Source organism: Ambystoma mexicanum, chromosome 7p (assembly GCF_040938575.1).
Source record: "Ambystoma mexicanum isolate Mex_15411 chromosome 7p, UKY_AmexF1_1, whole genome shotgun sequence".
Classification (NCBI taxonomy): domain Eukaryota; kingdom Metazoa; phylum Chordata; class Amphibia; order Caudata; family Ambystomatidae; genus Ambystoma; species Ambystoma mexicanum.
The window spans coordinates 457,731,694-457,756,125 of NC_090939.1; the positions used below are offsets into that span (position 1 = coordinate 457,731,694).

At 46.5% G+C, this 24,432-nt stretch overlaps 1 protein-coding gene across 1 annotated transcript in view; it reads left to right on the forward strand.

The window, feature by feature from the left end:
- Positions 1-24,432, forward strand: part of ATP1B1 (ATPase Na+/K+ transporting subunit beta 1) — a 78,759-nt gene that overhangs the window by 28,953 nt on the left and 25,374 nt on the right. Inside the window, exons 3-5 of the mRNA XM_069636475.1 lie at positions 4,099-4,254; positions 9,130-9,314; positions 20,238-20,336. Of these exons, the coding sequence (XP_069492576.1) occupies positions 4,099-4,254; positions 9,130-9,314; positions 20,238-20,336 (440 nt within the window). The remainder of the gene's footprint in view (positions 1-4,098; positions 4,255-9,129; positions 9,315-20,237; positions 20,337-24,432) is intronic.

Here is a 24,432-nt window from a genome sequence, read left to right on the forward strand (position 1 = left end):
AACTGCAGATTAGTAACTAGTAATGGCAACAGTTCTGGCTCTTGTGTGAGACAAGAACAAATAAAAGTTTTACTTGGTCTACATGATGCAAAAACAGCATGCCAAATATATTTATTTTTGCTGGCGGTTTAAGGCTTTGTGAAGCATGTCATAATGTAATGATAGCTGGATCATTTTTAAGATGGCACAAGGACTGGACAAACCCTTTTGGGGTAGGCCGTTATCGCACACGTACAATGGCCCATAAAGAGCTCATGTCTGACTTGCTGGACGTAGGAAAAATGCCATCTCATGGCCCATGATATGTGCTTGCCATGTAGCCGAAGGGACACTTTCCTACATAGATCATATATACCTGACACATTTCCCAACCTCCTTCATGATTTAAGTTTCCCCAGTTATCGGGCGCTGTGGAGTGGGGCACTCAAGCTCAATGGTGCTGGGTTATGTGTGGATGGCTGTCATCTATTGGGTACTTCCACACATTTATTTTTTGTCGGGGGACCAGGCTCGAGTGTGGAAGTATGTAGACACCGGTCGAGAATAAGGAGACTGGTTACCCCTCCCTTGGTTGAGGGCACTGAATGCTTTCCCTTCCCAGATTACCTAATCATCGGCTGTTATTTGTGCTTCTGATCTATGAGACAGTATTATATCACTCGTATGTTTTTGTATTCCAAAAACAGTTTTATTTATAAATTGCATAAAAAAGCCTAAGCGACAACTTCATCACTAAATCAAAGTGATCAAACAAAACAACAAATATTCAGGTTGTGTACAAATAGTGTTTGGATGACACAATGCTAGATACAGAACTTAATTAGTACAGCAATTGTTACACACAGTAAAAAACGTTGTGATTGGGCGTTAGTATGATAGTGATAGTAATTTTTCTGTCAAGGCACATTGATGTATGTGGTGTCTTCTATTCTGAAGAGTACAGAAGAAGTTAGGGTTTATTCATATTGTTGACACGTGTTTCGGCTCTCGATCTATGTAACACTGTACTCGCGTGTACCCAGTTGGTTGAGGAGTCATCTTCAGGACATAATTAATTTTAATGCAGCATTAGTCAGATACACTTCCCCATTTCTTATTGACCTTACAACAAGGCAGACGCAGCAGGGAGATCTGTGATGCTTTCCTGTCACAGGTACTCGGATGTCAGAATTCTATATAAATGGGCAACTGCATCTTGCTATTCAGTTGTTGGGTCCTATGTAGGAGCAGTGTCCATGGACAATGAGTTTATTCTGCTTGTTCCTCGTTTTACATCAATCACAGGGCTTTTCTGCTTGCTTGCTTGCAAGTTGTGATTTCCATGGCAGCCGTGTCCATGGACACTACTAAGAAATGGGGCAGTATCTCTGACACTTTTTTTTTATTTATTTTTTTTTGAACTTTCTCTTTCCCTCTCAACCTTTTTATTCCGATTTTAAGATTGGACATCATATTCTAGTTTGGTTTGCATGGGGTGTGGGTTAGAGTCTTTTCATTATAAGAATCTAACATTGTTCCGATTGTATTTGTTGAAATTATTGTGTGTATATACTATTTTCAAAATTCAAATACATTAGTTCCACAAAAAAAATGTGATTCGTGCAAAGGGCATTCCTGAGTGATCGTTTATATAGACATAGGACCTCTGCATTGAACTTGCATTTTAAAGGGGAGAAAGTCCCAGTGGCGGCTGGTGAATATTAATTTATTTTGTGTTTTTGAGGGGTGGACATTACGGGACCTGGAGAGCCCCAAAAATTGGGGGAGATCAATCCCAGCATGCCTTAAGGGAGACCCCCCCCCCCACTAGAAAAATTGTTTTGTTTTGGAATTCTCGATTGCACTTTTTTTCCATGACTGCACCAAATTGCTTTTCACATTCTCTGCTCCTATTGGTATTTTTTGTCTTTTCTTTCTGCCCCTTTTCACTTATGTCCATGCAGTGCAAGGCATATTTTATTTGTTACAATAAATCACTCTTCTCCCTCCTGCCCATAGCACCCAATGAGGTCTCTAAAGTGGTCTGCTCTATGAAGGCCTTCTCCAAACAGGTGTCCCCCTGCTCCTCCAGAATCATTAAGGACTACATCCCCTCTCTTACCCCAGCTCTTGCTGACTTATGTAACTGCTCCTTCACCACTGGCTCTTTCCGTCTATCCCTCAAGTTCACCCTCTCCTAAAAGAAAAAGCCATCTGCTGACCCTTCCTAACTATCACCCTATCTCTACTACCCCCTTTCTGGGTAAACTCTTGGAAAAGTTGGACCCACCATACTTAACTTGTTGGCTGATTTCATGACCATCAATCTGGATTCCAGGCATGCTTTCCTGAACACCTGTGAAACCATGCTTGCAAATCTCGACTCCAACTCTCCTGGATCTCTCCTCTGCCTTTGACACGGTCAGCCATTCCATCCTCATAAAACAACCCTGTGACACCCTCAGCATCACCGACTGGGCACTGGACTGGCTGACCTCTTTCTTCACTAACCACCCTTCCCCCTTCACCACCACCCTCTCTACCTGTGGCGTCCCCCAGGGCTCTATCCTATCACCATGGCTCTTCAATTTCTATCTCACCCTTCTTGCTCACCTGATCTCCTCCTTCTCTCCTCATTTGCAGTGTTATGCCAATGACACACAGTCTTCCTTCAAACTACCCTCTACCTCCCCTTCTTCCACCGCTCTCATCCATGACTGTCCAACATTCAGGCATGGTGTGCAGCAAATGATCCTTCTCAATGCCAGTAAGACGGAGATCCTCCTCATTGTGACACCTGTGCCCTCTTTTCCTCCTACTTTCTAGGCACCCTCTTTGGGTCCTCTACCCCCACCATCTTGTAAGGCCAAAAACCTTGGGGTCATCTTTGACTCCGCTCTCTCCTTCAACCCTCACATCATGGACCTTTCCAAAAAGTCCCACTTCCAGCTAATCCTCCTCAGAGGCATTCTTCCTTTTCTCACCTTCCCCCAGAAGCTCAATGTCTCCAGAGCTCTGGTCCTCTTCAGGCTGGACTACTGCAACAGCCTCTTTCTCAATCTCCCTCTCTCCTCCCTTCGCCCCCTTCAGCTAATCCAGAATAGGGCTGCAAGACTTATCCTTGACCTCAAGCCCAGGGACCCTATCTCTCCAGCCCTAAAATCTCTCCACTGGCTCCCGGTTGCTGCAAGGATCAAATTCACGATCCTCTGCTTAATCCACAAGGCCTTCTGGGGCCTGGAACCACACTACCTCCAACTTTCCCTCCCTAAATACTCCCCTGCTAGCGCCCTACACTCATAATTCTAACTCTCTGACTGTCGAACACTTCTCCAAGCAGAGAGTGGGGTAGGTCTCTCTACTCGGCTAGTGCCTCCCTTTGGAACAGCCTCCCTGCCCCTCTCCGACCTGAGCCGGATCGCCTTAATTTCCGGAAACTGCTCTAAACCCTTCTCAACCTCTTTTCCCTTCCCTGCTAATCACCCCACTGCCACTGTGACTGGTGGCCTGATCCTCATGAACCTCACAGGATCTCGGGCCCTTCCTCCCAGTAAATACCAGCACCTCGAGCCCCTGCCTGGTGGCTCCACATACCACCGTCAAGAGCCGCCTGTACTAGCACTTGGCCTGAGGCTCTCCTTAGCACTTCCCTCCCGGGCTCTCCTCCAGCATGTGCTCACGTCTTTGCTCCCCTTCCTCTGCACATCTCTTCAATGCATTTGCCCGGCCAAATGCCACAAGGCCTAGCAGGACCACTACTGCATGTGTGTGTGTGTGTGTGTTTACATATACATATATATATTTTATATTTATTACTGTTTTTTTTTTTGGTTTTTTTTGTTTTTGTTTTTTTTGCCACTGTTATTACTTCCCCTGTTCCCTTCCCATTTAGCCTTGTGACGCTTCAAACCACAATTCTGTTACAAATGCTCAATAAAATAAATGAATGTAAGCTGGCTGTGTTGGGTGTCTCACTTTAATCACGTAACTTGTGGTCTCTTTATACATTGGCAGTGAGTAAAACACTACAATTATACATACTAGGAAGTGAATGTTTTTAGAATGTTTGCACACATCTGTTACTAATGGTGGTTTCTTATTCCCCATTCCCTGTGCTAGGACTGACACAGGTGCCCCGAGCAGTGAAAACCGAAATTACATTCACAGTGAGCGACTCCAAAACCTACAATGGGTACATTAGCAGCATTTCAAGCTTCCTAAATCTCTACAACGACACGGAGCAGACCCCAGGCGTGGTGTTTGAGGACTGCGGCAGTAAGTTGGCGAAAGTTATTCAGTGTTTTAATTTTGTAACCACGTCATTATATATTGTTTAGGGGCCCTGCTGAGGTACTTCTTAAAAGTAACACTGACTTGGGGCAGAGGAGATGCAGGGCTGTGCAGTTGGAAACTGTCACATTGACATTTTGCGATTAAAATGGCGCCCCACGCTGACCTTTCCTTGGATTGGCTACTCGGTTCTAATGCCTGAAATAGCCCGCCCTTAGAACGCTTATCTAGGAATGGCCATCCATCCAGTCAGCCGAGTGTTTCAATGGAAAATATAGGTGAGCAGCACTCGTGTGGTGTTTTTATTTGGTAAACAAATATTTTTCTCCTTAAGGCAAAATGTATTTGGCTTGTTAACCAGTTTTGCTTCTAGCTAGCGACTGCAGGAGGCTTGGTTTGGGGTGTGTAATGCACACATTGCACCTCTGGTGTCATCTTTGCTGCAGTGAGATACGCCTATCTTATCACAGACAGGCTGCTAGCCTTCTGGGAGCCCTCTTTGGAGTGGCTGCCATCTTATCAGTAGCTCGTTTTGGCTACAGGAGAGGGCATGGAAACGTCTCAACAGAGCGGGTGAAGGTTTCAACGCAGGGAGGTGAAGTGGTGAATAATGCCCTTGTGAGTTGACAGCGCTGTGGCATCAAGCTTCCACCAGCAGCAGATGCAACGTGCCCCTTGAAGCCGTACCTCCAGCGGAAGAATTAAGCAGGCTGTCCAGTAGAGGAACCACGCACTTCGAATGTGCCCTCAAACAGCTAGTTCACAGCAGAGGAAACCGAAATGAAAGATGGTCAGCCTCACACAAAAAGGTGGTCTGGGAGGGTATCTAGAATGAGCTCCTAGAACTTAGACTTAGAATGTAGACATGACCGGTGTAATGTAGTTCACCAGATTTTTGGCCTCCATGCTAGTCCAAGAAAAACTTTTTAGTATTTAAACTGTTACGTACAATACAGGGTATTGATTAATAATCTGGCTTTGAGAAGAGTTGCAACCATTTTTTAAAAATTAATTTTATAAAATTAACAATCATTGAATTATACTTAAATTCTAATCAAATCAAAGTTACAAATATTATGCGATAAATCTATAAAGACAACGTTCAACTATATACATAAACCACAAATATATACATCCCACCCTATACATCATAACAAAGACACAGACTAATATGAATCCACGAATTTGCCCCAAATCTTTTCAGAGGTGGGGACGAGTGCAGATGCCATCATGCTAAATGATGCTTCTGCTTTGCGGGGCCAGCACTGGATCACGGACCATGCATGTAGAAGAACAACATTCTTTAACCAAAGCAGACCTGGCCAAGTTTGGTAAGCATGTGGTCATTCCGAGAAGTTTATTTCCTAGACATGTCAAGTTAAGCATTTGGAAACTAAGGTCAGTAAGACCAAAAATTAGCGTCAGAAGTCGCTCATACTCCATAAAATAAAAGCGGGAACGGGAAAAACTGACAGCATGCTGAGAAAAAGAGATGTCAGTAGGTGTGCCCCCGGTCATTTCAAATCTTGATGTGCACCCCCTCCCGCCATGCACAGTAGAAGTGTCATTAACTGCGTCTTATGAAAATGACTGAAAAACATTGAGAATTCTCTACTATAAGTTGTTAACTGATTGTGTTTCTGCACATTTTACTGCGACCACAGTTAAAAAAAAACGAGTGGTGTAGTATTATGCAACTAAAATAAACCTACCTTCAACTAAAGATGTTCACTTCACAGAAGTGTTTGGTATTATTAGGGCAACGTGCTCGCCATGGAAGCAAAGACGACACAGCAACACAGGTTCGATCCCCAGGTCCCCGTTAAGAACCCTCTGGCTATTACGCGCATTAAAAATAACCCTTCATACCTGACAGTGCATGGCATCCTGGGGGAAACTGGGCACATGCATATACTTCTAGAGCCTGAAAGTTTCACTGGATAAATCTACTTTCAGCTTCCCTATCCGCCCAAATTGCTACGTCCTCCTGCATGTGCGGGACCGCATAACAAGCCCTTTTTATGTGGAATAACTGGTGCTGTATTGCCACCTGTAAGCCTGAACTAGTGGCATAGGAAGGAGTACAGCTAAGAGGGAGATGGGTTATGAGGAGGTACACACAGCCTGTGGGCATTCTGCTTTTTACCCACCCATTCACATCCGATGGCAAGATCCACACGACACCTCCACTCACAACACACAGTCGCATGGGATTTCTGAACTCTCTAGATCATCAAACTTTGGGCTTTTAGGGAAAGGCATGGTTGGTTGAAGCTCTAATTCAGCAGTTCCTGGCATAAAGTCTTAACTGTGTCATCCGCCACTTAATTTGTAAGCAATGGGTGTTCCCTCACCTCTGTATTGAAGACTTGATCAAAACAAGCATTGGCAAAGCCAGCCGTTTTGGCTCTTGTACAGGCCTTTTCCATGCACTGCCATCATTTGTCCAGGCACTCGCACCATTCGCCAGCTGTGGTCAGGTTGTACCATTATGGCAATACATGGTACATTCCTATCCCATGTGTAAACGGCCAGCACTGTTGGCTTTGTCATTGTTTTTTTTTTCCTTCAGATCTCTCCCTCTGAAGAGATCATTACAGCCAGTACTAACTGTTTAGAATAATTTAAGTGACCCAAGTGCAAACCCAAACTTCGGTGAGTTTCGGTAATGTATTTATGAAACTTGTTTCATGAGCCTTTTCTCGTGTCATAAAATATGACTTAACAATAACAATAGACTATGGCGATTATCATGGTGGTCTATATAGTCCCTGTTGTTCAGACAACCTATGTAAACTACAAGTCTGTCCTTGAACTGCCAGGAAACGCAGCATAAAATAAGCAGACAATTACTGTTCATTTTTATGATTCCCGCAATGTTTGGAAATTCTTGGACGGCAATTTATGTCAATCTAAAAGGGGCTCCTATTCAGATTTAATTTCCTTTGAGTTTCTAGACATGTCTAGACTTCCTTGCATCTACCTAGAGCCTCTTCCCGTTAGATCAACTATGTGCACTCATCATAGGGCACACTGGCCCCCTGCCAGCAATTTCATTAACTTACTGTTTGTTTTTATTACCCTTTCGACTATTTGGCGAAGATCCTAACATGTCTATTGTATTTTGAAAATGGTCTTTTTGGGATTCTAGTTATTTAAAAAACACGAATCCATTATATTGTCATGGTCACAGTAATACGCCAAGAGAAAACAGCACGGCTGAGTGTACATTTGAGCACTTCAAAGTATTACATAGCCCCTGTAAATACTACAGATGTCAAAATACCCAACCAGGTCTCCTCAAACAGTGGACCATTGTAGATTTTTTTTATTTTTATTTGGCCTATCAGGCTGCCACCACCAGTTTGAGTTACTGGCTAGACTGGACAAAGCACTGTTAACGTTCACAGTCTATTTCATTACTGCCTAGTGCTGCCCGCCATGGCTACCATCAATATCCAGCTGTGGAGATGCATTTTTGGTAAACCGGGTTACACAGGGAGTACATACCTGTTGATTAAAAGGTAGAGAAATTACAAAATGTCTCCTGAAAAATTCAAAGTGAGCCCTAGAAACGGCCCCCTTTTTCTCTTTTCATGAGGAGTTTGGTGGAAAGGGAAGATGGGGCGACTAGTGCATTGTTGAAGAAGCATGCAGGTGGGGGTGTGTGAGTGAAGGCATCGGACTCCTCAGAGTGCAGCATGTAAAGTCAGATACAGCCCTCACACCAAGCAATCTGGCTATAGAACACCAATGGGGTGGACATGTTGATGATGCAGGTATTGCTAAAGAGGAGAGGAAATTTTGCTTTTCTCTATATGGCCTGTCAATGGGGAGATTCTGTGTACCCTCACCAGAATACCATCCGAGCTGCTATTGTGGCCCGACAAATGTTTTTATAGGTGTGGGGTTGATGGTTTGCCCCAGCATCTCCCCAGAAGACTGCAAAAGCAGGGTTTGAAATTGAGGGGAGCTGGGAGCTATTTAGCTCCTGCATGTAACCTAGAAGAGCCTGGTTAGCCTGGCACCAGCTGCTACATTTGCCTTCCAAGGCCAACTGATGCCAAATACACACAACAATTTGCATGTACCTCTGCATTTGGGGCCATGTATTAATACACATTAGGACGCATCCATACCACATAAGAGGGGTCATAGATGTTGGACACAATTATATTTTTCCAGATATGTGGAAGTTAGATTTCCCGAAAGCTATATACTAGCTCTACGTTCCCCAGTAGTAGTTCCTGGTCACTGGTTAATGCTGCAGACCCAGGAGCTGCTTTTAGCTCCTGCTTCTCCAATCTTAATTTCGAATCCTGATGAGCCATGTCATTTGTGTGTTATGGTTTCCTCTGCTGTGCATCTTTGCTGTGATGAGCAGAGAAAACTGATGACTGTGTGGTAAGGAGCCCACAGGATGGCTCCGCCCTTGCAGGGTGCACCGTGACCCACTGATGCACGAGCTGTTTCGGTATCCCTGTGGTCTCTCGAGGGACGAGACAATGATGGCCCTAGAGTGGGAGGAAAATGAAGGAAAGACGGGGACTCTGTGCGCATTTGCCTTTTAATACAAGCAGTAGCAACTGGATGAAAACTTGTGTAGCAATGTCCTATCTAAAAGGCCAGATGTTAGCTGTATTTAGAATTAAAAGGCGGTTTGACAAATGTTGAGATGGTAGGCGTCAACCGCAAATATAGGCATCAACCAAAAAAGTGTATCTGTACTAAACCGTTTGATTTTTTTTTTCAAAGCATCAAATGTAATGTATGTGCATTTGACTCACATATTTCAGTTGATGCATGTCATCCAACTGCTGTGCTCTAACTGCGTTGCGTTTTAATTCTATGTATTTGCAGATATTCCGAGAGGTTACAAGGACAGAAAGGGAGCAAATGGTGACATGGGACAAAAGCAAGTCTGCATGTTCAGGCGAGACTGGTTGGGCAACTGCTCCGGCTTAGAGGACCCTTCCTACGGCTACAAGGACGGCAAACCATGTCTCATCATTAAGCTCAACCGAGTTTTGGGATTCAAACCTAGGGTAAGATTGGGTTTCTCTGTTGTTTTTTGTGGGGGTTGGGAGGAGGGGGGCAGAAAATACCTCGTGGGCCTTGCTGTTCAAATGACAGAATCACATACTTGTGTTATGCAAACAAACTAAGGAGGTCCCGGGCATGTGTGCTGATCAGTTAGTGTAGTAGGTTAAAGACCTTGCTGCAGGGAACAGGCAACTGTATCCAATGTAGACGTTGAACAACCAGGACCAAGTCAGCCGCTTTTAAAAGGCACTCAATTAGTTCTAGTGAGTGTGGTAACATTTATCAGGATCTCTGTGAATTCATTTCCTCACTAACTATGTAACGCCACTGCTTCCTGGGGCTTGTACACAGAGTAATTACCAAATTAAAAATCCAAAATGGACCAGAAATTGCAGCAAGCATAGTAGTATTGCAGAAGGTGCTGCAAGGCCTCCTCTGATGCCAAATGTGTGCAGGTGGGCAATCGCCGCTGGAGGCCACACTCCTTTAATGAACAATCCAGTTGAGGCAAATCATGCTCCTCTTGCAATGGTTTCATTGCAACCCATGCATCTTCTTTGCCAGGTATAATTTCCACTACACTGAAGTGTTCTTAAAATTGTGTTGTGGATCTGAGGCGATATCGGTGGGTGCACTGGGTCGTTGAGGCGCTTGAGAGCGAAGAATCACAGTGTTTTGCCACCACCTGGCAAGAGTATGCCTGACCTGTCATTCGAGGCCAAGCAGTGTTAAACTAAACTGTTGCTCTACAAAGTAGCCATATACATTGTGTAAAATTTCATAGCTCACATTTAGTCTAATGCATTGATGAACACAAAGACATCTTTTATTTAACAATCCCTTAGTGCAGCATACCATTTTCAAAATCACATATCGTATTTCAAATTTGAACTAAAATACAAAGAAACGCACATGCGTAAATCTTTTCAAAAATTGTATTCTGATATAAGGAAGTGATCTTCCTTAGATATCTCAATCCAAAATATAAAATCTTTATGTGAAACACATTTCTGAAGTCATATTCACAATCCATAAAACGAATCCCTGTGTGTGTACAGTGAATTTAGAACACACATGAACATCCGCCACTTTGGATTCTGGAACGGTCTCTAAATGTGCCATCTTAAGTGCCATGGGCAATGGCTACGTCCTTAGTTTCCTAATGTACACAATCGGCCCCCATCCTATGGGTGTTCCGTGATATTAGGCTTGTCAAGTTAGTTAGATTCAGTCATCCTCTTCATCTTTTCATGGACCAGCGTTTATACAGGATTCACAGTGTTTTATCAGTGTGGGACCATTAAAAGATTAATGAAGAGGCCTCATACTGAACTCCTGTTGCTTTAGTAAAACCGTATCCAATTACCCGTGCCAACCTCCCTCGTGTGTGCCTTGATCACATTTTGTTTTGTTGGTACTGCATTGAGTCCCTGTGAGGACCAGAATAGTGCTGAAAACACATTGAAACTTGGGAACAATGCCTCGTGGAGCAGCAGAATGTGCGCTATGCAGTGCAAACAACATCTCCACCAAGGAGATGCTACATCATGTGAAGAGGAGGCTGGGGTGGCTTCCAGACCTATGAGTACTTGACTGGCTGGTGTGCTCCCGATCAATGACTGTGCACCCTACTACCATTCCACCCCCTCCCACTCCTCTTCACTCCCAACCGGTGCATAAACAGAGACCATCTTTCAAGCAATCATAGCCCCTGTATTTTCAACTCTCATTCCGCTTCCGATGATTAAGATTGTGGTGCCAAATCGGAAGGAATAACTGGGGTTAACTGGGATGGACATTCTGGGAGCTATGTCGATCCTCCCCTGTAGCATAGAAGAGCCTGGTTACCTTTGCACCAAATTCTACCAGGAGCTGCATTTTACTCTTCAGGCCAACTCAGGCCATACACGCGTGCATATGACAGTATATACAGGATGCAGTCCACACATCTGGAAGACACTGGATGCATAATGGCTCACATACAAGAGTTATCGTTTGCATGTTATCGGGATATTAGAGTTGTCTGTACGTTACACACTAGCTTCTCGTTCCCCAGGCGCAACACCTAACTACTGGGCGAGGTTTCATCACAGGAAGGGCTTTTAGCTCCTGCTCATTAAATCTTTATTTGGATCCCGGCTTTTAAATGTCTGTTTTCCGAGATGTTCATACCAAGGAGATGCATGCTTTACAGTGTGCGTGCCCATGAGCTTGGCTCATGCCACCAGCCTTTACCACACATTTACACTGCACTGTTGGACCACAAACATGGGGAGCAATTTGCCATCTTGTCAATAGTTAAAATGTAGCTTTTTAATAGTGTTGAACTCTTTCGGATATCTCTGCCTGCCAGTGGTTTGTGTTGCTGATCAGGCCTCCAGGTCTAGGGCTGCGATTCAATTCTCGACTGAAAAACAGCAAAGCCTTTATCTCTCTGAGCCTGTCACTCGCAGGACTATCTCCAGAGTAAATACCACCCAGGCTGGCATTGCCAAATGCACATTCTTATCAAGCATCGAGAGGCAGGTGAACCTGCCGTACCTTAAGATAAAGGCTTTCCTGTGATTGTACGAAGGGCTGGAGCATAGTTGCATTTGTAGGAGTTCCACAACTTGGCACCTGTGAAGATACACACCCCTTTGGCAGCATGCAAAAGAAAACATCCTAGCCAGGTACCAATATAGAGATTTTAAATCCAAGCACTCCCACAACATAGGTGTCAAAAGGACATATGCACCCTAGAAAGGATATATCTGACTATTTTTATATCACAAATAGAAACTGCCCAATGTAGATTTATGTAAAGATCACACACTTGTGATTCTGCAATTGTTCTCTCTGGTATGACTGTTAAACTGAACCATCTTGAAAGAAATACCATTCATATGCCTGCAGCACATGTACTAACTAAACTACTATTAAAGAAAAGCACACTACAGTCAAAACAATGCCCATGCTCCCCACATTATCACTGCTGTTTGCCTGTCTTGTCCATTCCAATTTAAAAATGTGTGCAGTATACAATCTCAAAACCAAGACCCAACATTTCTATTTGCTGAATTATGGTATCCTACTTCAACAAATGCATAAAAAAAACATTTTACTAACTGCACGTAAATTTGCATTGAACATTTTTGAAGTCTGCTTAGTTCAAATTCTTGTTTATCTAAAGGTTCTTTGTGTTTTCAGTCAGTTCGTCATCATTGCATCTGCCGCTCTCTGAATAAGGATAAAATGTAGTACTTAATACTATGTAACACGCTTCATGCTGGACTCCAGCCTTTAAGTGCAGGACCAGGTATCGAACCTGTGCTGCTTGGTGCTGTCTTGTATCGAAGACAAGCGAGTTGCCCCTGAGCTGTCCTCCAGGGCTTTGAATAAAAACAGTTTTGCTTTCCAAGTCGACATTGAACTGCCCTCTGTGCAGCTTGGGATTGCCACTATGTCTTGGGGTGCCTGGTAAGATTGGAACCTGCTCAGATTGCTTAATGTCTAGGCTTGCTGTGATCTGTGTTCCATGTACTGCTCAAAAGCATGAATCCCTGCACAGTTGGTCCAGCCTTTTCGTGGTCAGTAAATGGAGTGCCACTATTTTGGGCAATAGCCATGCCCGTTACTACAGAGCCACGAAATGGCAAGAAATTCTGTTACGTGCTGTGTAATAAAATGCTATAGAAGCAGACTAGCCGCTGCATCACAGAGGTTGCACATTCGCCTTGGTCGGAGACAGTGCACTGATTTCAGCTGATGATGGAGAATATAGAAGTGGCAAGACTTATTGCCCTCTGTTGTGCAGTTGAGAAGGCTGAAAGCTGTTATTTGACAGGCGATAAGGCTGAAAGGCCAAGAAAGCAGCCTGCAGTTGAATGAGGTCCTTTCAATGGCACAGATAACCGCCAATCGGATTACCTCAAATCCTACGCTGCTGTTCTCCAGCATGGGGTCTGGCATGGATTCACATGCTCATGAATATTCCCCGTCGTCAGGCTGGGAATCCTTGGTAAAGAAAAAATCAGTTTCGGTTTTGTTTCTGATCTGTCTTTCTCAGTAGTAACCAATCACTGGTCTCTGGGTCATAATGCCCCCAGCCAATGACTGCCCTCTTCCTAAGCCCCGCCTCTGGCAGCCATTGTCAGATTTGTACCGCACGCTCAAGTGTTGGGAGTCCTCGTGTTTAGCTTTCGAGCTTTTGCTGCATTTTTGCGCTTTTTCAAAGAGAATTTCTCATTTTTCGGTCAAATAGAGCCTCAAGCTCCACCGTCTCTACATCCGATTAACGGGGATCCGTGTTGGATTTTTCTACGCCCCTCAAGGGTGAAGATTTTGTCGAGTTACGCTTTTTGGAGGATTCCAGAAGTTTCTGCGGCCTACCCGAACATGGCCCAGGAGAAAGGAAGCTTGACGCCCGGAAAGCTGTTCAGGGTCTGCCCTGGATGCCAGCTACAGAATGTGTTCAAGGAGGACGAGCATTCAAAGTGTCTCTACTGCCTTCATGAGGACAAATCGCACGTGGAGAAGGACTGTGCGTTTTGCAGGAACATGTCGGAACGGACCATCAGGGACCGACACCTTCGTCTCTCCAACTGGCTGGAAGGAAAGAGTCCGTCAGGTGAGAAGAAGAAGTCCGAGCGGTCTTAAGTCCTGTGAGGGCGCCCCAGCGATGGGGGCCCAACAGAAGGCAAAGCACCGTGAATCCGCGGGCACTGGGAGCGCCGAACGGTCGGGCTCTTCGGCTGCCAGGCAGGGCACGCCTTCCCAGGCACCATCAACCACGAGCCAACGCTCTGGTTCGGGGAAGAGGAAATCCGAGAACCTGGCTAAGCCTCTGGAGAGGCCCCGGTTGATCTCGAAGGATTCGGCTGAGGGGGAGCGAGGCGGTGACCCTCGCCCCAAGGTGAAGGCCTCAAGCGCGCCTAAGGCGGTGAAGGCCTTGATTCACCCAGCCAAGGCCTCTATCGAGGGAGTCGCGGCGGCCCTGGCACAGCCTGTGGAGGCTACTCCAGTGGAGGCGACCTCGGGGCCCAGAGTCTCCCTGCGTCCGCGGAGGGAAGCCTCTTTCAGACCTATCGAAAAGACCCCTGTGAAGACCCCGGCGGAAAAAGAGGGGGGGCCGGTGGCCATTGTGGACATGGACACAACATCCGAGGAGGAGTTGGCAGAAGTTCTGGAGGGCCTCGACGAGGGCGTCGAGGAGGCCCGTCCCCACGGGAGGGATCCCAACGAGGGTGACGATGACACTGGCGAGGGTCCTAGTCAGCCGTCGCTTCCGGAGCCGCAGGATAACTCGGCAGCCATTTTGTTGGCGATACAATCCTTATGTTCAGAGATGGACGAGATTGCCCTTACCACCAACAGAGGACCCGGTACCAGGTCCGACGGAGGAACCAGAGCCGGTCCGGGCAGGAAGCCCCCTGAACAAGAGAAGACGGACCCACCCAAGCCCGCCTTCTCAGCCCTCGTGGCCTGCTCGGCCTTTACCCACGTCCCCCGTCCCTGGGGATGACACAGTCACGACGGGTACCGACGACGGGACGGAGCTCCTATCCCCAGCCCGGGCCTCCCCGTCCGATGAGATTGGATCTTTCCACGCAATGATCGTCAGGGCATCCAAGCTTTTTCAGCTCTGCCCCGAGGAGAAGGAAGGTTTCCTTTACCAACGGCGCAAGGCCAGGAGGAAGTCAGTCCTCGCCGTGCCTCTACTGGATGACATCTGGGACGAGGGTCTCACCCTTCTCAAGAACCCGTCAACGACGCCTGCCAAGAATGATCGGTACGAGAAGAAGTACCGGTTCCCCGACGCGGCCCCTCTGTGCCTTAGGGCACAACCTACCCCGGACTCGGTTGTCTCAGCGGCGGCCAAGAAGAAAGCGGGGGGGCGTCGGACTCCACGTCAACTTCCCCGCCGGACGGCGAAGGGAAGAAGCTGGACGCAATGGGACGAGTTATCTCGTCAGCGGGAACATCGATTAAGGCGGACAACGCCCTCGCGATCGTGGCCCGCTACGACAGGGAGTTATGGTTCAAGATCGCCCCCCTGTTGGACTTCCTGCCGGATGACAAGAGGGTCGAGGCCCTGGAGATCTTGCAAGAAGACAAAGTGGCGTCGGACCATGCCATTACGGTGGCAACGGACATTGCCGACACCAGTTTCCACCAGCTAGGCAACGGCATTCGCCTTAGACGACGAGGTTGGCTCAAGGCGACGGATTTCCCCCAGGATGTTCAAGCCAAGGTGCTGGACATGCCGTTCGACGGGAACAACCTGTTTGGGAAAACGGTGGATGAGTCCCTCCACGCCATCAAGGCGGACACAGAGACTGCTAGGGCCCTAGGCATTCTCCGGCAACAGAGGCCATCCTTTCAGAGTGCCGGAGGCAAGCAGGGTGCCTCCAAGGGATTTGGCGGTGGCTCCTCTACTTTCTGCCAAGCAGCCCGCTCCTCGTCGCAGGAAGCCTATAGAGGACGAGGCAAGTTGGGGGGGCCCCGCCGTCGTCACCAGGACGGCCAAGGCGGCAAGGTGTCTGCCAAGCAAGATTGAACCGACAGCGGGGTCGGGCCCCCACCGAAGCACCCCGGTTGGAGGCCAGCTGGCGAAGTTCGTCAGCGTGTGGGAGTCCATCTACACCGACCGTTGGGGGCTGGACGCCCTGGCCCAGGGGCATGCCCTTGAATTTCTAAAAAAAGTGCCCCCGCATTCCACCCGTGGTCAGGAAGGAAAATCACGTCCCTCAACTACTCTTGGAGGTGAGGGCGTTGCTCAGAAAAGGGGCCATCGAGCTCGTCCCGAAGAGGCTCCGGAGTATACTCAAGGTACTTCTTAGTAAAAAAGAAGACAAGAGGATGGCGCCCCATCCTGGACCTGCGACGGCTGAACAAATACATCAAGGCACAGAAATTCTGGATGGTCAACCTCCAGCACGTGCTGGGACAACTGGAGGAGGGTGATTTCCTGTCATTGTTGGATTTGGAGGATGCGTACTTCCACATCCCCATTCTGAAAGGTCACAGAAGTTCCTCAGGTTTGTGGTCCAAGGATGGCACTACCAGTTCAAGGCCCTCCCGTTCGGATTGAATTCGGCACCCAGTGTGTTCACCAAGTGCCTTTCACCGGTGGCGGAGTGGCTGTGCCTGCAGGGGATCCACGTCTACCCCTACCTGGACGACTGGATCATCCAAGCAGGGACAAGGGAGCTCGCTGTGGATCACACAGCAAAGACCGTCCAGCTGCTCTCGGACCTGGGATTCTCCATCAACTTTCCCAAATCCCACCTGGTCCCGTCGCAAGTCACACTGTTTCTGGGAGCAAAGCTCGACACAGTGGCGCGCCTGGCCTCACTGTCGGAAGAAAGGGCGAAGGCCATCCTGGGCAAGGTGCAGAGCCTGCTGGCCACAGACGTGGCCAGGGTGAGGTCCATCAAGTCCCTCCTCGGGATGATGTCCTCCTGCATAGATCTCGTGCGCCTGTGCAGGCTTCGGATGCGCCCTCTGCAAGAGTTCCTAGACTCCCCCTCGATCCAAGCGACGGGCAGCTTCGAGGACGGGATTCCGCTCAACGAGACCTTCCGACGAGCGATCCGGTGGTGGGGCACCCGCGCTCATCTGACAGTGGGCACAGACTTTCAGACCCCATCCCACCAGATAACGGTGACGACTGATGCCTCCCTGGAAGGGTGGGAAGGCGCACACCGGAGATCTTCACACAAGAGGCCTTTGGCTCCCAGAGGAGAAGAAGCTCCACATCAACAACCTGGAGCTCCGAGCAGTGTTGTGGGCCCTCAGGTCCTTTCTCCAACCAGCTCAAGAGGTCCCGGTGCAGGATGATCCTCGTCGCACCGGTGTGGCCGAGGCAGATCTGGTTCCCAGACCTTCTGGACTTGTCAGCGTCCCCACCAGTCAAGCTGCCGACGGACGCGGATCTTCTCTCCAGAGAAGGAGGCACCATACTTCATCACGACCCGGAGTCGCTGAACTTGCAGGCCTGGCTCCTGCAGCGCTAGAGTTTGGAGGGTACGATATCCCGGCTGACTGCAGAGAGGTCCTTGCAAAAGCCAGGGTGTACTCAACTCTCAAGTGCTACGGACATAAGTGGAAGAGGTTCTCTGTCTGGTGCCGTGCACAGAAGATTAACCCTCTACGGATTACGGCCCCTCAAGTGCTGCCGTACCTACTGTTGCTGGCCAAGGCTGGACTGGCTCACGCCTCCATCAAGATACATCTGGCTGCAATCTCCCGATACACCAGAACCACAGGACGGGCGTCCTTGTGGTCCCATCGCCTGGTGAAGGAATTCATGAAGGGACTGTTCTGATCGTTCCCGCTGGCGAAAGCCCCTGCCCCGGCGTGGGAACTCAACATGGTGCTGACCAGGCTCATGGGGGCGCCATTCGGGCCCCTGCATTCGGCGCTGCTGAAATTACTGTCGTGGAAGACTGCGTTTCTTGTGGCCATCACCTCCGCACGGCGAGTGGGAGAGATCCAGGCCCTATCCTGCAAGCCTCCATACTTAAATTTTCACGACACGAGGGTGGGGCTGAGCACGCACCCCTCGTTTATGCCCAAGGTGCCGTCGGACTTCCACCTCAACAAGCCCTTTGTCTTCGTCTCCGGCCGAGAGGACTCTGCACTCGCTGGATGTGGCTAGAGCACTGAAGTTCTACGTGGACTGAACAAAGAGTTTTCGGAAGACATCACAGCTGTTTGTGAACTTTGGGCCTGTGAACCAAGGGAAGGCTCTCTCGAAGGCGTCCATTTCCAGATGGCTCTCCGGCTGCATCATGCATTGTCATCGGTTGGCAAACCGACAGTTGCCCGGCCGCCCGAGAGCCCACTCGACCAGAGCGATCGCTGCTACCACGGCGTTCTCGTCTGGTGTGCCCCTGCTGGACATCTGCAGGGCTGCTATGTGGAGGTTGACGCACACCTTCACGAGATTCTACTGCGTCGACCGGGATTCCAGGGAGGAGTCGGCCAGGCAGTGCTGCGCAACCTGTTCGCTTAAGTTGAGCATGGTGAGGAGGTAAGAGATGCTTAAATGTTGAGTTTTATGTAATGCTTAATGTTGGCCTTGCCACCTCCCGTGGTTGTGCATGTGTACTGCTATTTATTCTTATATTCATGAGCATGTGAATCCATGCCAGACCCCATGCTGGAGAAGGAACACGTTACTTAGCTGTAACTGTTGTTCTCCAGCATGGGTCTGGCATGGATTCACATGCAAACCCTCCCTCCTGCACCTCTACGGCTCTTCACTTGGTCATACTGCCACTTTGCGTGCTACCAAATCTGAAGATGGCTGCCAGAGGCAGGGCTTAGGGAGAGGGCAGTCATTGGCTGGGGGCAGTATGACCCAGCGACCAGTGATTGGTTACTACTGAGAAAGACAGATCAGAATCGAAACTGATACTGATTTTTTCTTTACCAAGGATTCCCAGCCTGACGACGGGGAATATGCATGAGCATGTGAATCCATGCCAGACCCATTCTGGAGAACAACAGTTACAGGTAAGTAACTTGTTCCATCGCTTGGGTCCCCAAATTGATTTGCCATCTACAAACCTCCCACTTAGACATTATTGCCCAGAGTAATCTGGGTTTCCAGGTTTATGCCGACTACACCTAGCTTGTGGGGAGGCAAAGACACACGTGCCCTCTCCAAACTATGCATAGCAGTTTCTTAAAAAGCAAAGTGGGCTTGCAACTCATTGTTAGTCCTTGTATGGCTGAACTACAGATACTTCCTGCAAAGCCCTATGTCTTGTTATTGTCCTAGCATTCTATCTTTGGGAATAATCCACACGCGTAAGAATTCTTGAGAGCTGTGAGCTGAGCAGCATGGTTGGCATTAGTCACCCCCTAATAAATATTACATCGGATCTGGAGTATTGTAGACTGGCCAGGATTATGTTTGATCTCAGCCAGTGCAGTCTTTATTGGGTTCACAAACTTTGGGTGCCGGTCTAAAAGCCATATTGACTAAGATTGGATAACCATTTCTTCAATTCAACCTAGCTTGGTGATAAAATAAAGAAATGCACTCTCACCCCTGTCCGCCATTTTGAATCGCTGGCATTACATGAGTTGTAAATCAATTTGCATGTGGAGGGGAAATTACCGTATGGCTCTTCCCCAAGAATGAGAGAACTATGAGCACTTTTTGGAAACTGCTGAAGAGCCACCTGTCCCATAGGGATATTTGGGTTAGGGTGTCCTTAAGAGTGCATTACTCTTTATATGTAGATCTTCTAGCAGGGATTTCTGTGTTTGATATTCTGCTCCTTAAAACAGTGTTAAACATGCTACACATTCAATACCGTAACACATCTTGGATTTATGGTTACATGTGTCTGAAGGCTTCATTTCTAAGTGAGGTACAAACTAAATAAGAAAACAATGCTTGTGATTGAAGCAAAGGGGGTCTGTGCATGGAATATCTACAAAACCATGTTTCACTTTTCATGAGCAGCTGAAGTTCTGTTAAGTATGGGTCCTCTGAACCGAAGGAAAGTAATATTAATGCCCTCCACATGCTTCTTAATAGCTACACACAGTACCTCCCCTGCCTTAGCTAAAAACGAGTTCTTGTGTACACCACCTGAATGCCTAAACTGGCCAGACGAGAACGAAAGGTAAGTTCTTCAGGATCTAGGTGGCCAGGCTCCAGGATGGAGTGGGTGATGTGTAGCACAGATGATCCTTCCTGTCCGGGAGTCTGAATGGGCCCCTTCTTGCATTATTCCAATAGATTTGAGAACCAGAAGTGGTCGTGCAACACTGGGGCACCATTGAAGTTTAGAATTAGATGTTGCGCGTAATGGTTGGGATGCCTTGTTCCTGAAATACAAATGGAAAGTCGAAAATGAAAGCTTAGTGCATATCTGCGGCTTCTGTATATAAATGTCATAAAGATTTGTGTTCTTCTCCTTCAGCCTCCAACTAATGAGAGTAATAAAGGGGATAAAAAGGTTCCAGAAGAAGTATGGCAGACATACGATCCAAATGTCCTCCCAATTCACTGTGTCGCCAAGGTAAGACTTTCCACTAGTGCTACATATTCCTGGCTGGTCTGGTGCTCAGATGGCATGCTGTGTGACTGCCATTTTGGTTAATCCATTTCTTTACAGGTAAGATGTGAAATGTTTACCAAAAAAAAACCCTGGCCCTACAGATATATAATACTTTTAAAGGTATTGTAAATTCAGTGATCAAAAGAGAAAAGATCATACAAAGATGTAGCAAAATCTTCCTCCCAGTTTCCTGCCCTAAAATGATGTCCTTTAACAGTGGAAGGAAAATCACAATATGGAAAATCGTATCAAGTTAAATAAAAAAAAAATGGATACTTTCTTGGGTTTGAAACCGGGGGTGGGGGGCGAGGGGAGGTTCTTGATGCTGGGCTACTGATTGTGTGAAGCACTTCTTTTTTGGTTGCCCTCTGTCCTTGGAACTGGGGGTGTTGTGGTGGGGGAGCAAAGAGGAGGAGAGGCCAGTGGATATGTTTAACTTGAACAGGGAATCTACGTCGCAAAACAGGCCAAATGATGCGAATTCTTAGTGCTGGGCCTCTGAATCCTTCCAAACACCCCGGGCGGGGTTCGCCAGGCACCCCGAAGTTAGCTGGTTGGGGGGGAGGGGGGTGCAGGGTTGTAGATGGTGATTTCACACTTTTTAAAAACTTGAGAATATTGTTCCAGCATAATTGATACACAGTTTAGAGGGTTTTTTGGGGAACAACCTAGGATGATAAGAAAACGATCCCATAATCGATACATTGTAACGCTGGGAAATTATGAAATTTCAATAATAAAAGTTCAGTTAAAAAAAAAATAATGCATGCTCTGCATTGGGTACAGTGGTAGTTAAGCCTCCTAAAATATGGCACTGCTGCAGCAGGTGGGTCAGGTGAATGTGTATTGTTTCTCTTCAGACAGAGCACCTATCTGCTAACTCAAACCCCTCTTGGTATTCCTGCTCTGAAGTACATTCATTGGAGGAGAAGCCCATGCACATGTACGCCCTAGTACACGAGTAAAGTGGCCTTTACTACAATTTGGAGAGGCCCACCTTAGACAAATGAACAGTCCTTTCTTAAGACCTGATAAAGAAGAGATCACTAAGCAAACCGTGGTGGGCACCAATCCCAACAAGCATTGGCAATGCCAACAGTTCTGGCTTTTGTGTAGGCATGGGAAAGATATTTGTCAGGCACTACCGTAGTGGTATTAACTGGCCTTCGATGGTGGCAGTTGCAAAATGATGCGAGTACCTGGGCATCTAACAGCAGTGTCCTGCAAATGCCCCATACCTATACACAAGCCAAAACTGTTGTCTTTGCAAAAGCTTGTTTTTGACAGGACTTCAGTGAAGGCCACACATGGGGCTTACAAACCAAGTGGCAAAAGGCATACCTGATTAGGACATTTTATTACACCAGTGGTGCGTTTACAGCTCCAGTTAAATCATTAACTCAACACTTGCAGGCACTTCGAGCACATTTTGTTGGTAAGGCTTCATAGGAGGGGGTGCGGGAGGCTGTGACGATTCGGGTGAACAATGGCAGTGTCCACCCGCGGTCCTAACTACCTGAATGGCTGAGTGCCCTATTCCCAGTTGTGAATAAAAGAAATATTCGGGAGAGTAACTAAAATTTGGTCTACTTCCTGAAAGGCTTCTTTCAAAACTTTCTCTCGTCTTGGGTCTAGAGGCAGCTGTTTGAATTTGGATTAAGTGTGCCCAGCAATTTTCCACCTCGCCATTTTTCCTTCTTTTTCATTCTCTGGGTGCAGCCTTCTTTTCTGGCTCTGATTGTTGGATATTTTTGTTGTATGACCAATAACACTTGTTGATGCATAGCAGTTCAAAGGCCATGCTTTACGCCATTGGACTTTTTTTTTGGTGTGATTTTTCTTTCCTCACTTGAGGTAATGAAACGGAATTCAAAGAAAAAATCTTTATATAGCCTTCATAAATGGATAGATTTTTGTTTGGGTTAATAAACTCTGCATCAGCCTTTATGGACTGCAACTCACCTGTAGCGCATCAGGAACACCCCATCTTCAGTCACTCACTGTGCTGATGTGCAACTTTTTCATTCCAGAAAGATATCGAATCTTTAAAAGAAAGTGGTCATATTTTGCTTTAACAAGGGTCACGGCAAAGACATTTCTTTTTGTCTGATGAAGTTTCTTGTATAGCAGTCCTATGTTCGCTATGTGATTAATCCTTAAATAGTTGATTGGGTATGTGTTAATGTGCATATTGTCTGGGATCAAAGACTTGTGTAGGGTGCCTATTTTTTAGCATATGTATGTATTTAAAGGTGGTATGCGGGTAGAACCAATGACTCCCTGCGCCTTTAATCTAAAGTAGCAGAGCAATAGATTAAAGCGGAACAGAACAAGTACAGGATGGCAGACGCCAGAAGTTGCAAGAACGGACCTCCATTTGCCCAAATTTAAAAATCATCTGCGAGCGGTAATGATCACCATCGGATTGGCTGAGTGCTGGAGGCTTCTAGATGGATGATCAGGAATTGGGATGAATGAAATCCATAGCTTGCCAAATGATATACAAGGAGTGCCTTGGAAAAGCTCTTGAGGCATGTGTCTACATTGGCATTGTTCAGAACTCCTATCTTAGTGGAATCCCCTGGGCAAGAAACTATTTGAATCTTGTTATGATTTAATCCAATAAACCGTATTTCATTTAATTCTTCTAATCCGATCTTAATTATGTGTTTAGAGCATATTTGACCCAAGGCAGCTTCTTATATAGTTTATTACGGAGGCTGAGATTTTAGAATAATCTTCATCTGGAGATATAAGATTTTTCATTTTCGTCAGTATTTCCTCTAACACTGTGTCCTCGGTGTAAAGTAAACTCATGCATGCCAGCACAGTGACAATCTTTACATTTTCCCTAGCTGAAATTGCTAGCAGTCTGGTGTGCAATGTAAAAGGCGCATACTGTTTTCCTCCATACCCCAAGCCCTCCCACTGAATGTTAGCCCATTCATTTCCTCCTGCATTCCCAAAGTTTTGCTACAGGATTGTGGCCAAGTTATGCCACTTTTAGGAAACCTCATAATAGACATATTACCATTTTTAATTAATTTTGTGGCATCAATAAATGCACTGGGCAATGGTACCTTATTTCTATTGCATGTTTGTTGGTTTATGTAACTAAGGAAGTGTCTTAGAATAAATAGCATTACAATAATCCAGGTTTGAATATGCAGCTATTTATTTTACAGTGCCGTAGTCTGTTTCAGCATTCTCTCAGTTCGCTAACGAGTAAGATTCAGAATGTTTGGAATTTGTTGAAGAAAAATCATGTTCATTTCTTGCAAATTAATTAATCACCTGTATCAAGCAATCATTTGGTGCATACAAGCCACGTCTGTATAAGAATCTGTCTCAGGATGCATGCTCAACACTGGGCTCCAAATCCCGCCACCATGTTGACAATTGTTAGATTGGCAGCCCTTTGACAAGTGTTACATTTTAGGACTTCCAGTTCCCACTTAGACAACTTGACTGGATGTCAAGCTTTGATCAAAGAGATGGGGCTGTTCCAAGTATGTAGCTGGCAAAAAAATGAAAAATCTGTTGGGCATGTAGTAGAATCAGAGATCCTGGCTATTACCGGGATGGGTTCTGGACTTTGGATGCCACTTCCTGACCAGCATCTCTCAAATACATTTGATCATACATTTTATGTCTGATTCTATGAACCTAATGGGAAAACTGTTACAGGTTGAGAGATGTGCATGTTCTGTGTACATTAATATTTCAGACAATGCAAAATAAAAGAAAATGGAACAAGTGAACTTGTACCCAATTGTTCAAGAAGAGCGATTGTTTTACAATGTATTACAAATAACACCATTGGAAATGAAATGGTCGAGCAAATGCAAAAAAATGAAACAGTGTTTCAATAATTGTTGTGTACCTGGGTGTCTCTTGTTTCCTTTGAGTTTTTTTCTCTTTTTTTCTCAGTATTTGCTTTTCTGTTATTCAGCTCACATCTGACATTTGGGGTCAATGTGCCAAAACCCTCTGTTTCATTAACAACAATGTTTCCATCTGACAACGTACACCTCGTATCACCTAGCACTCCTCCGGA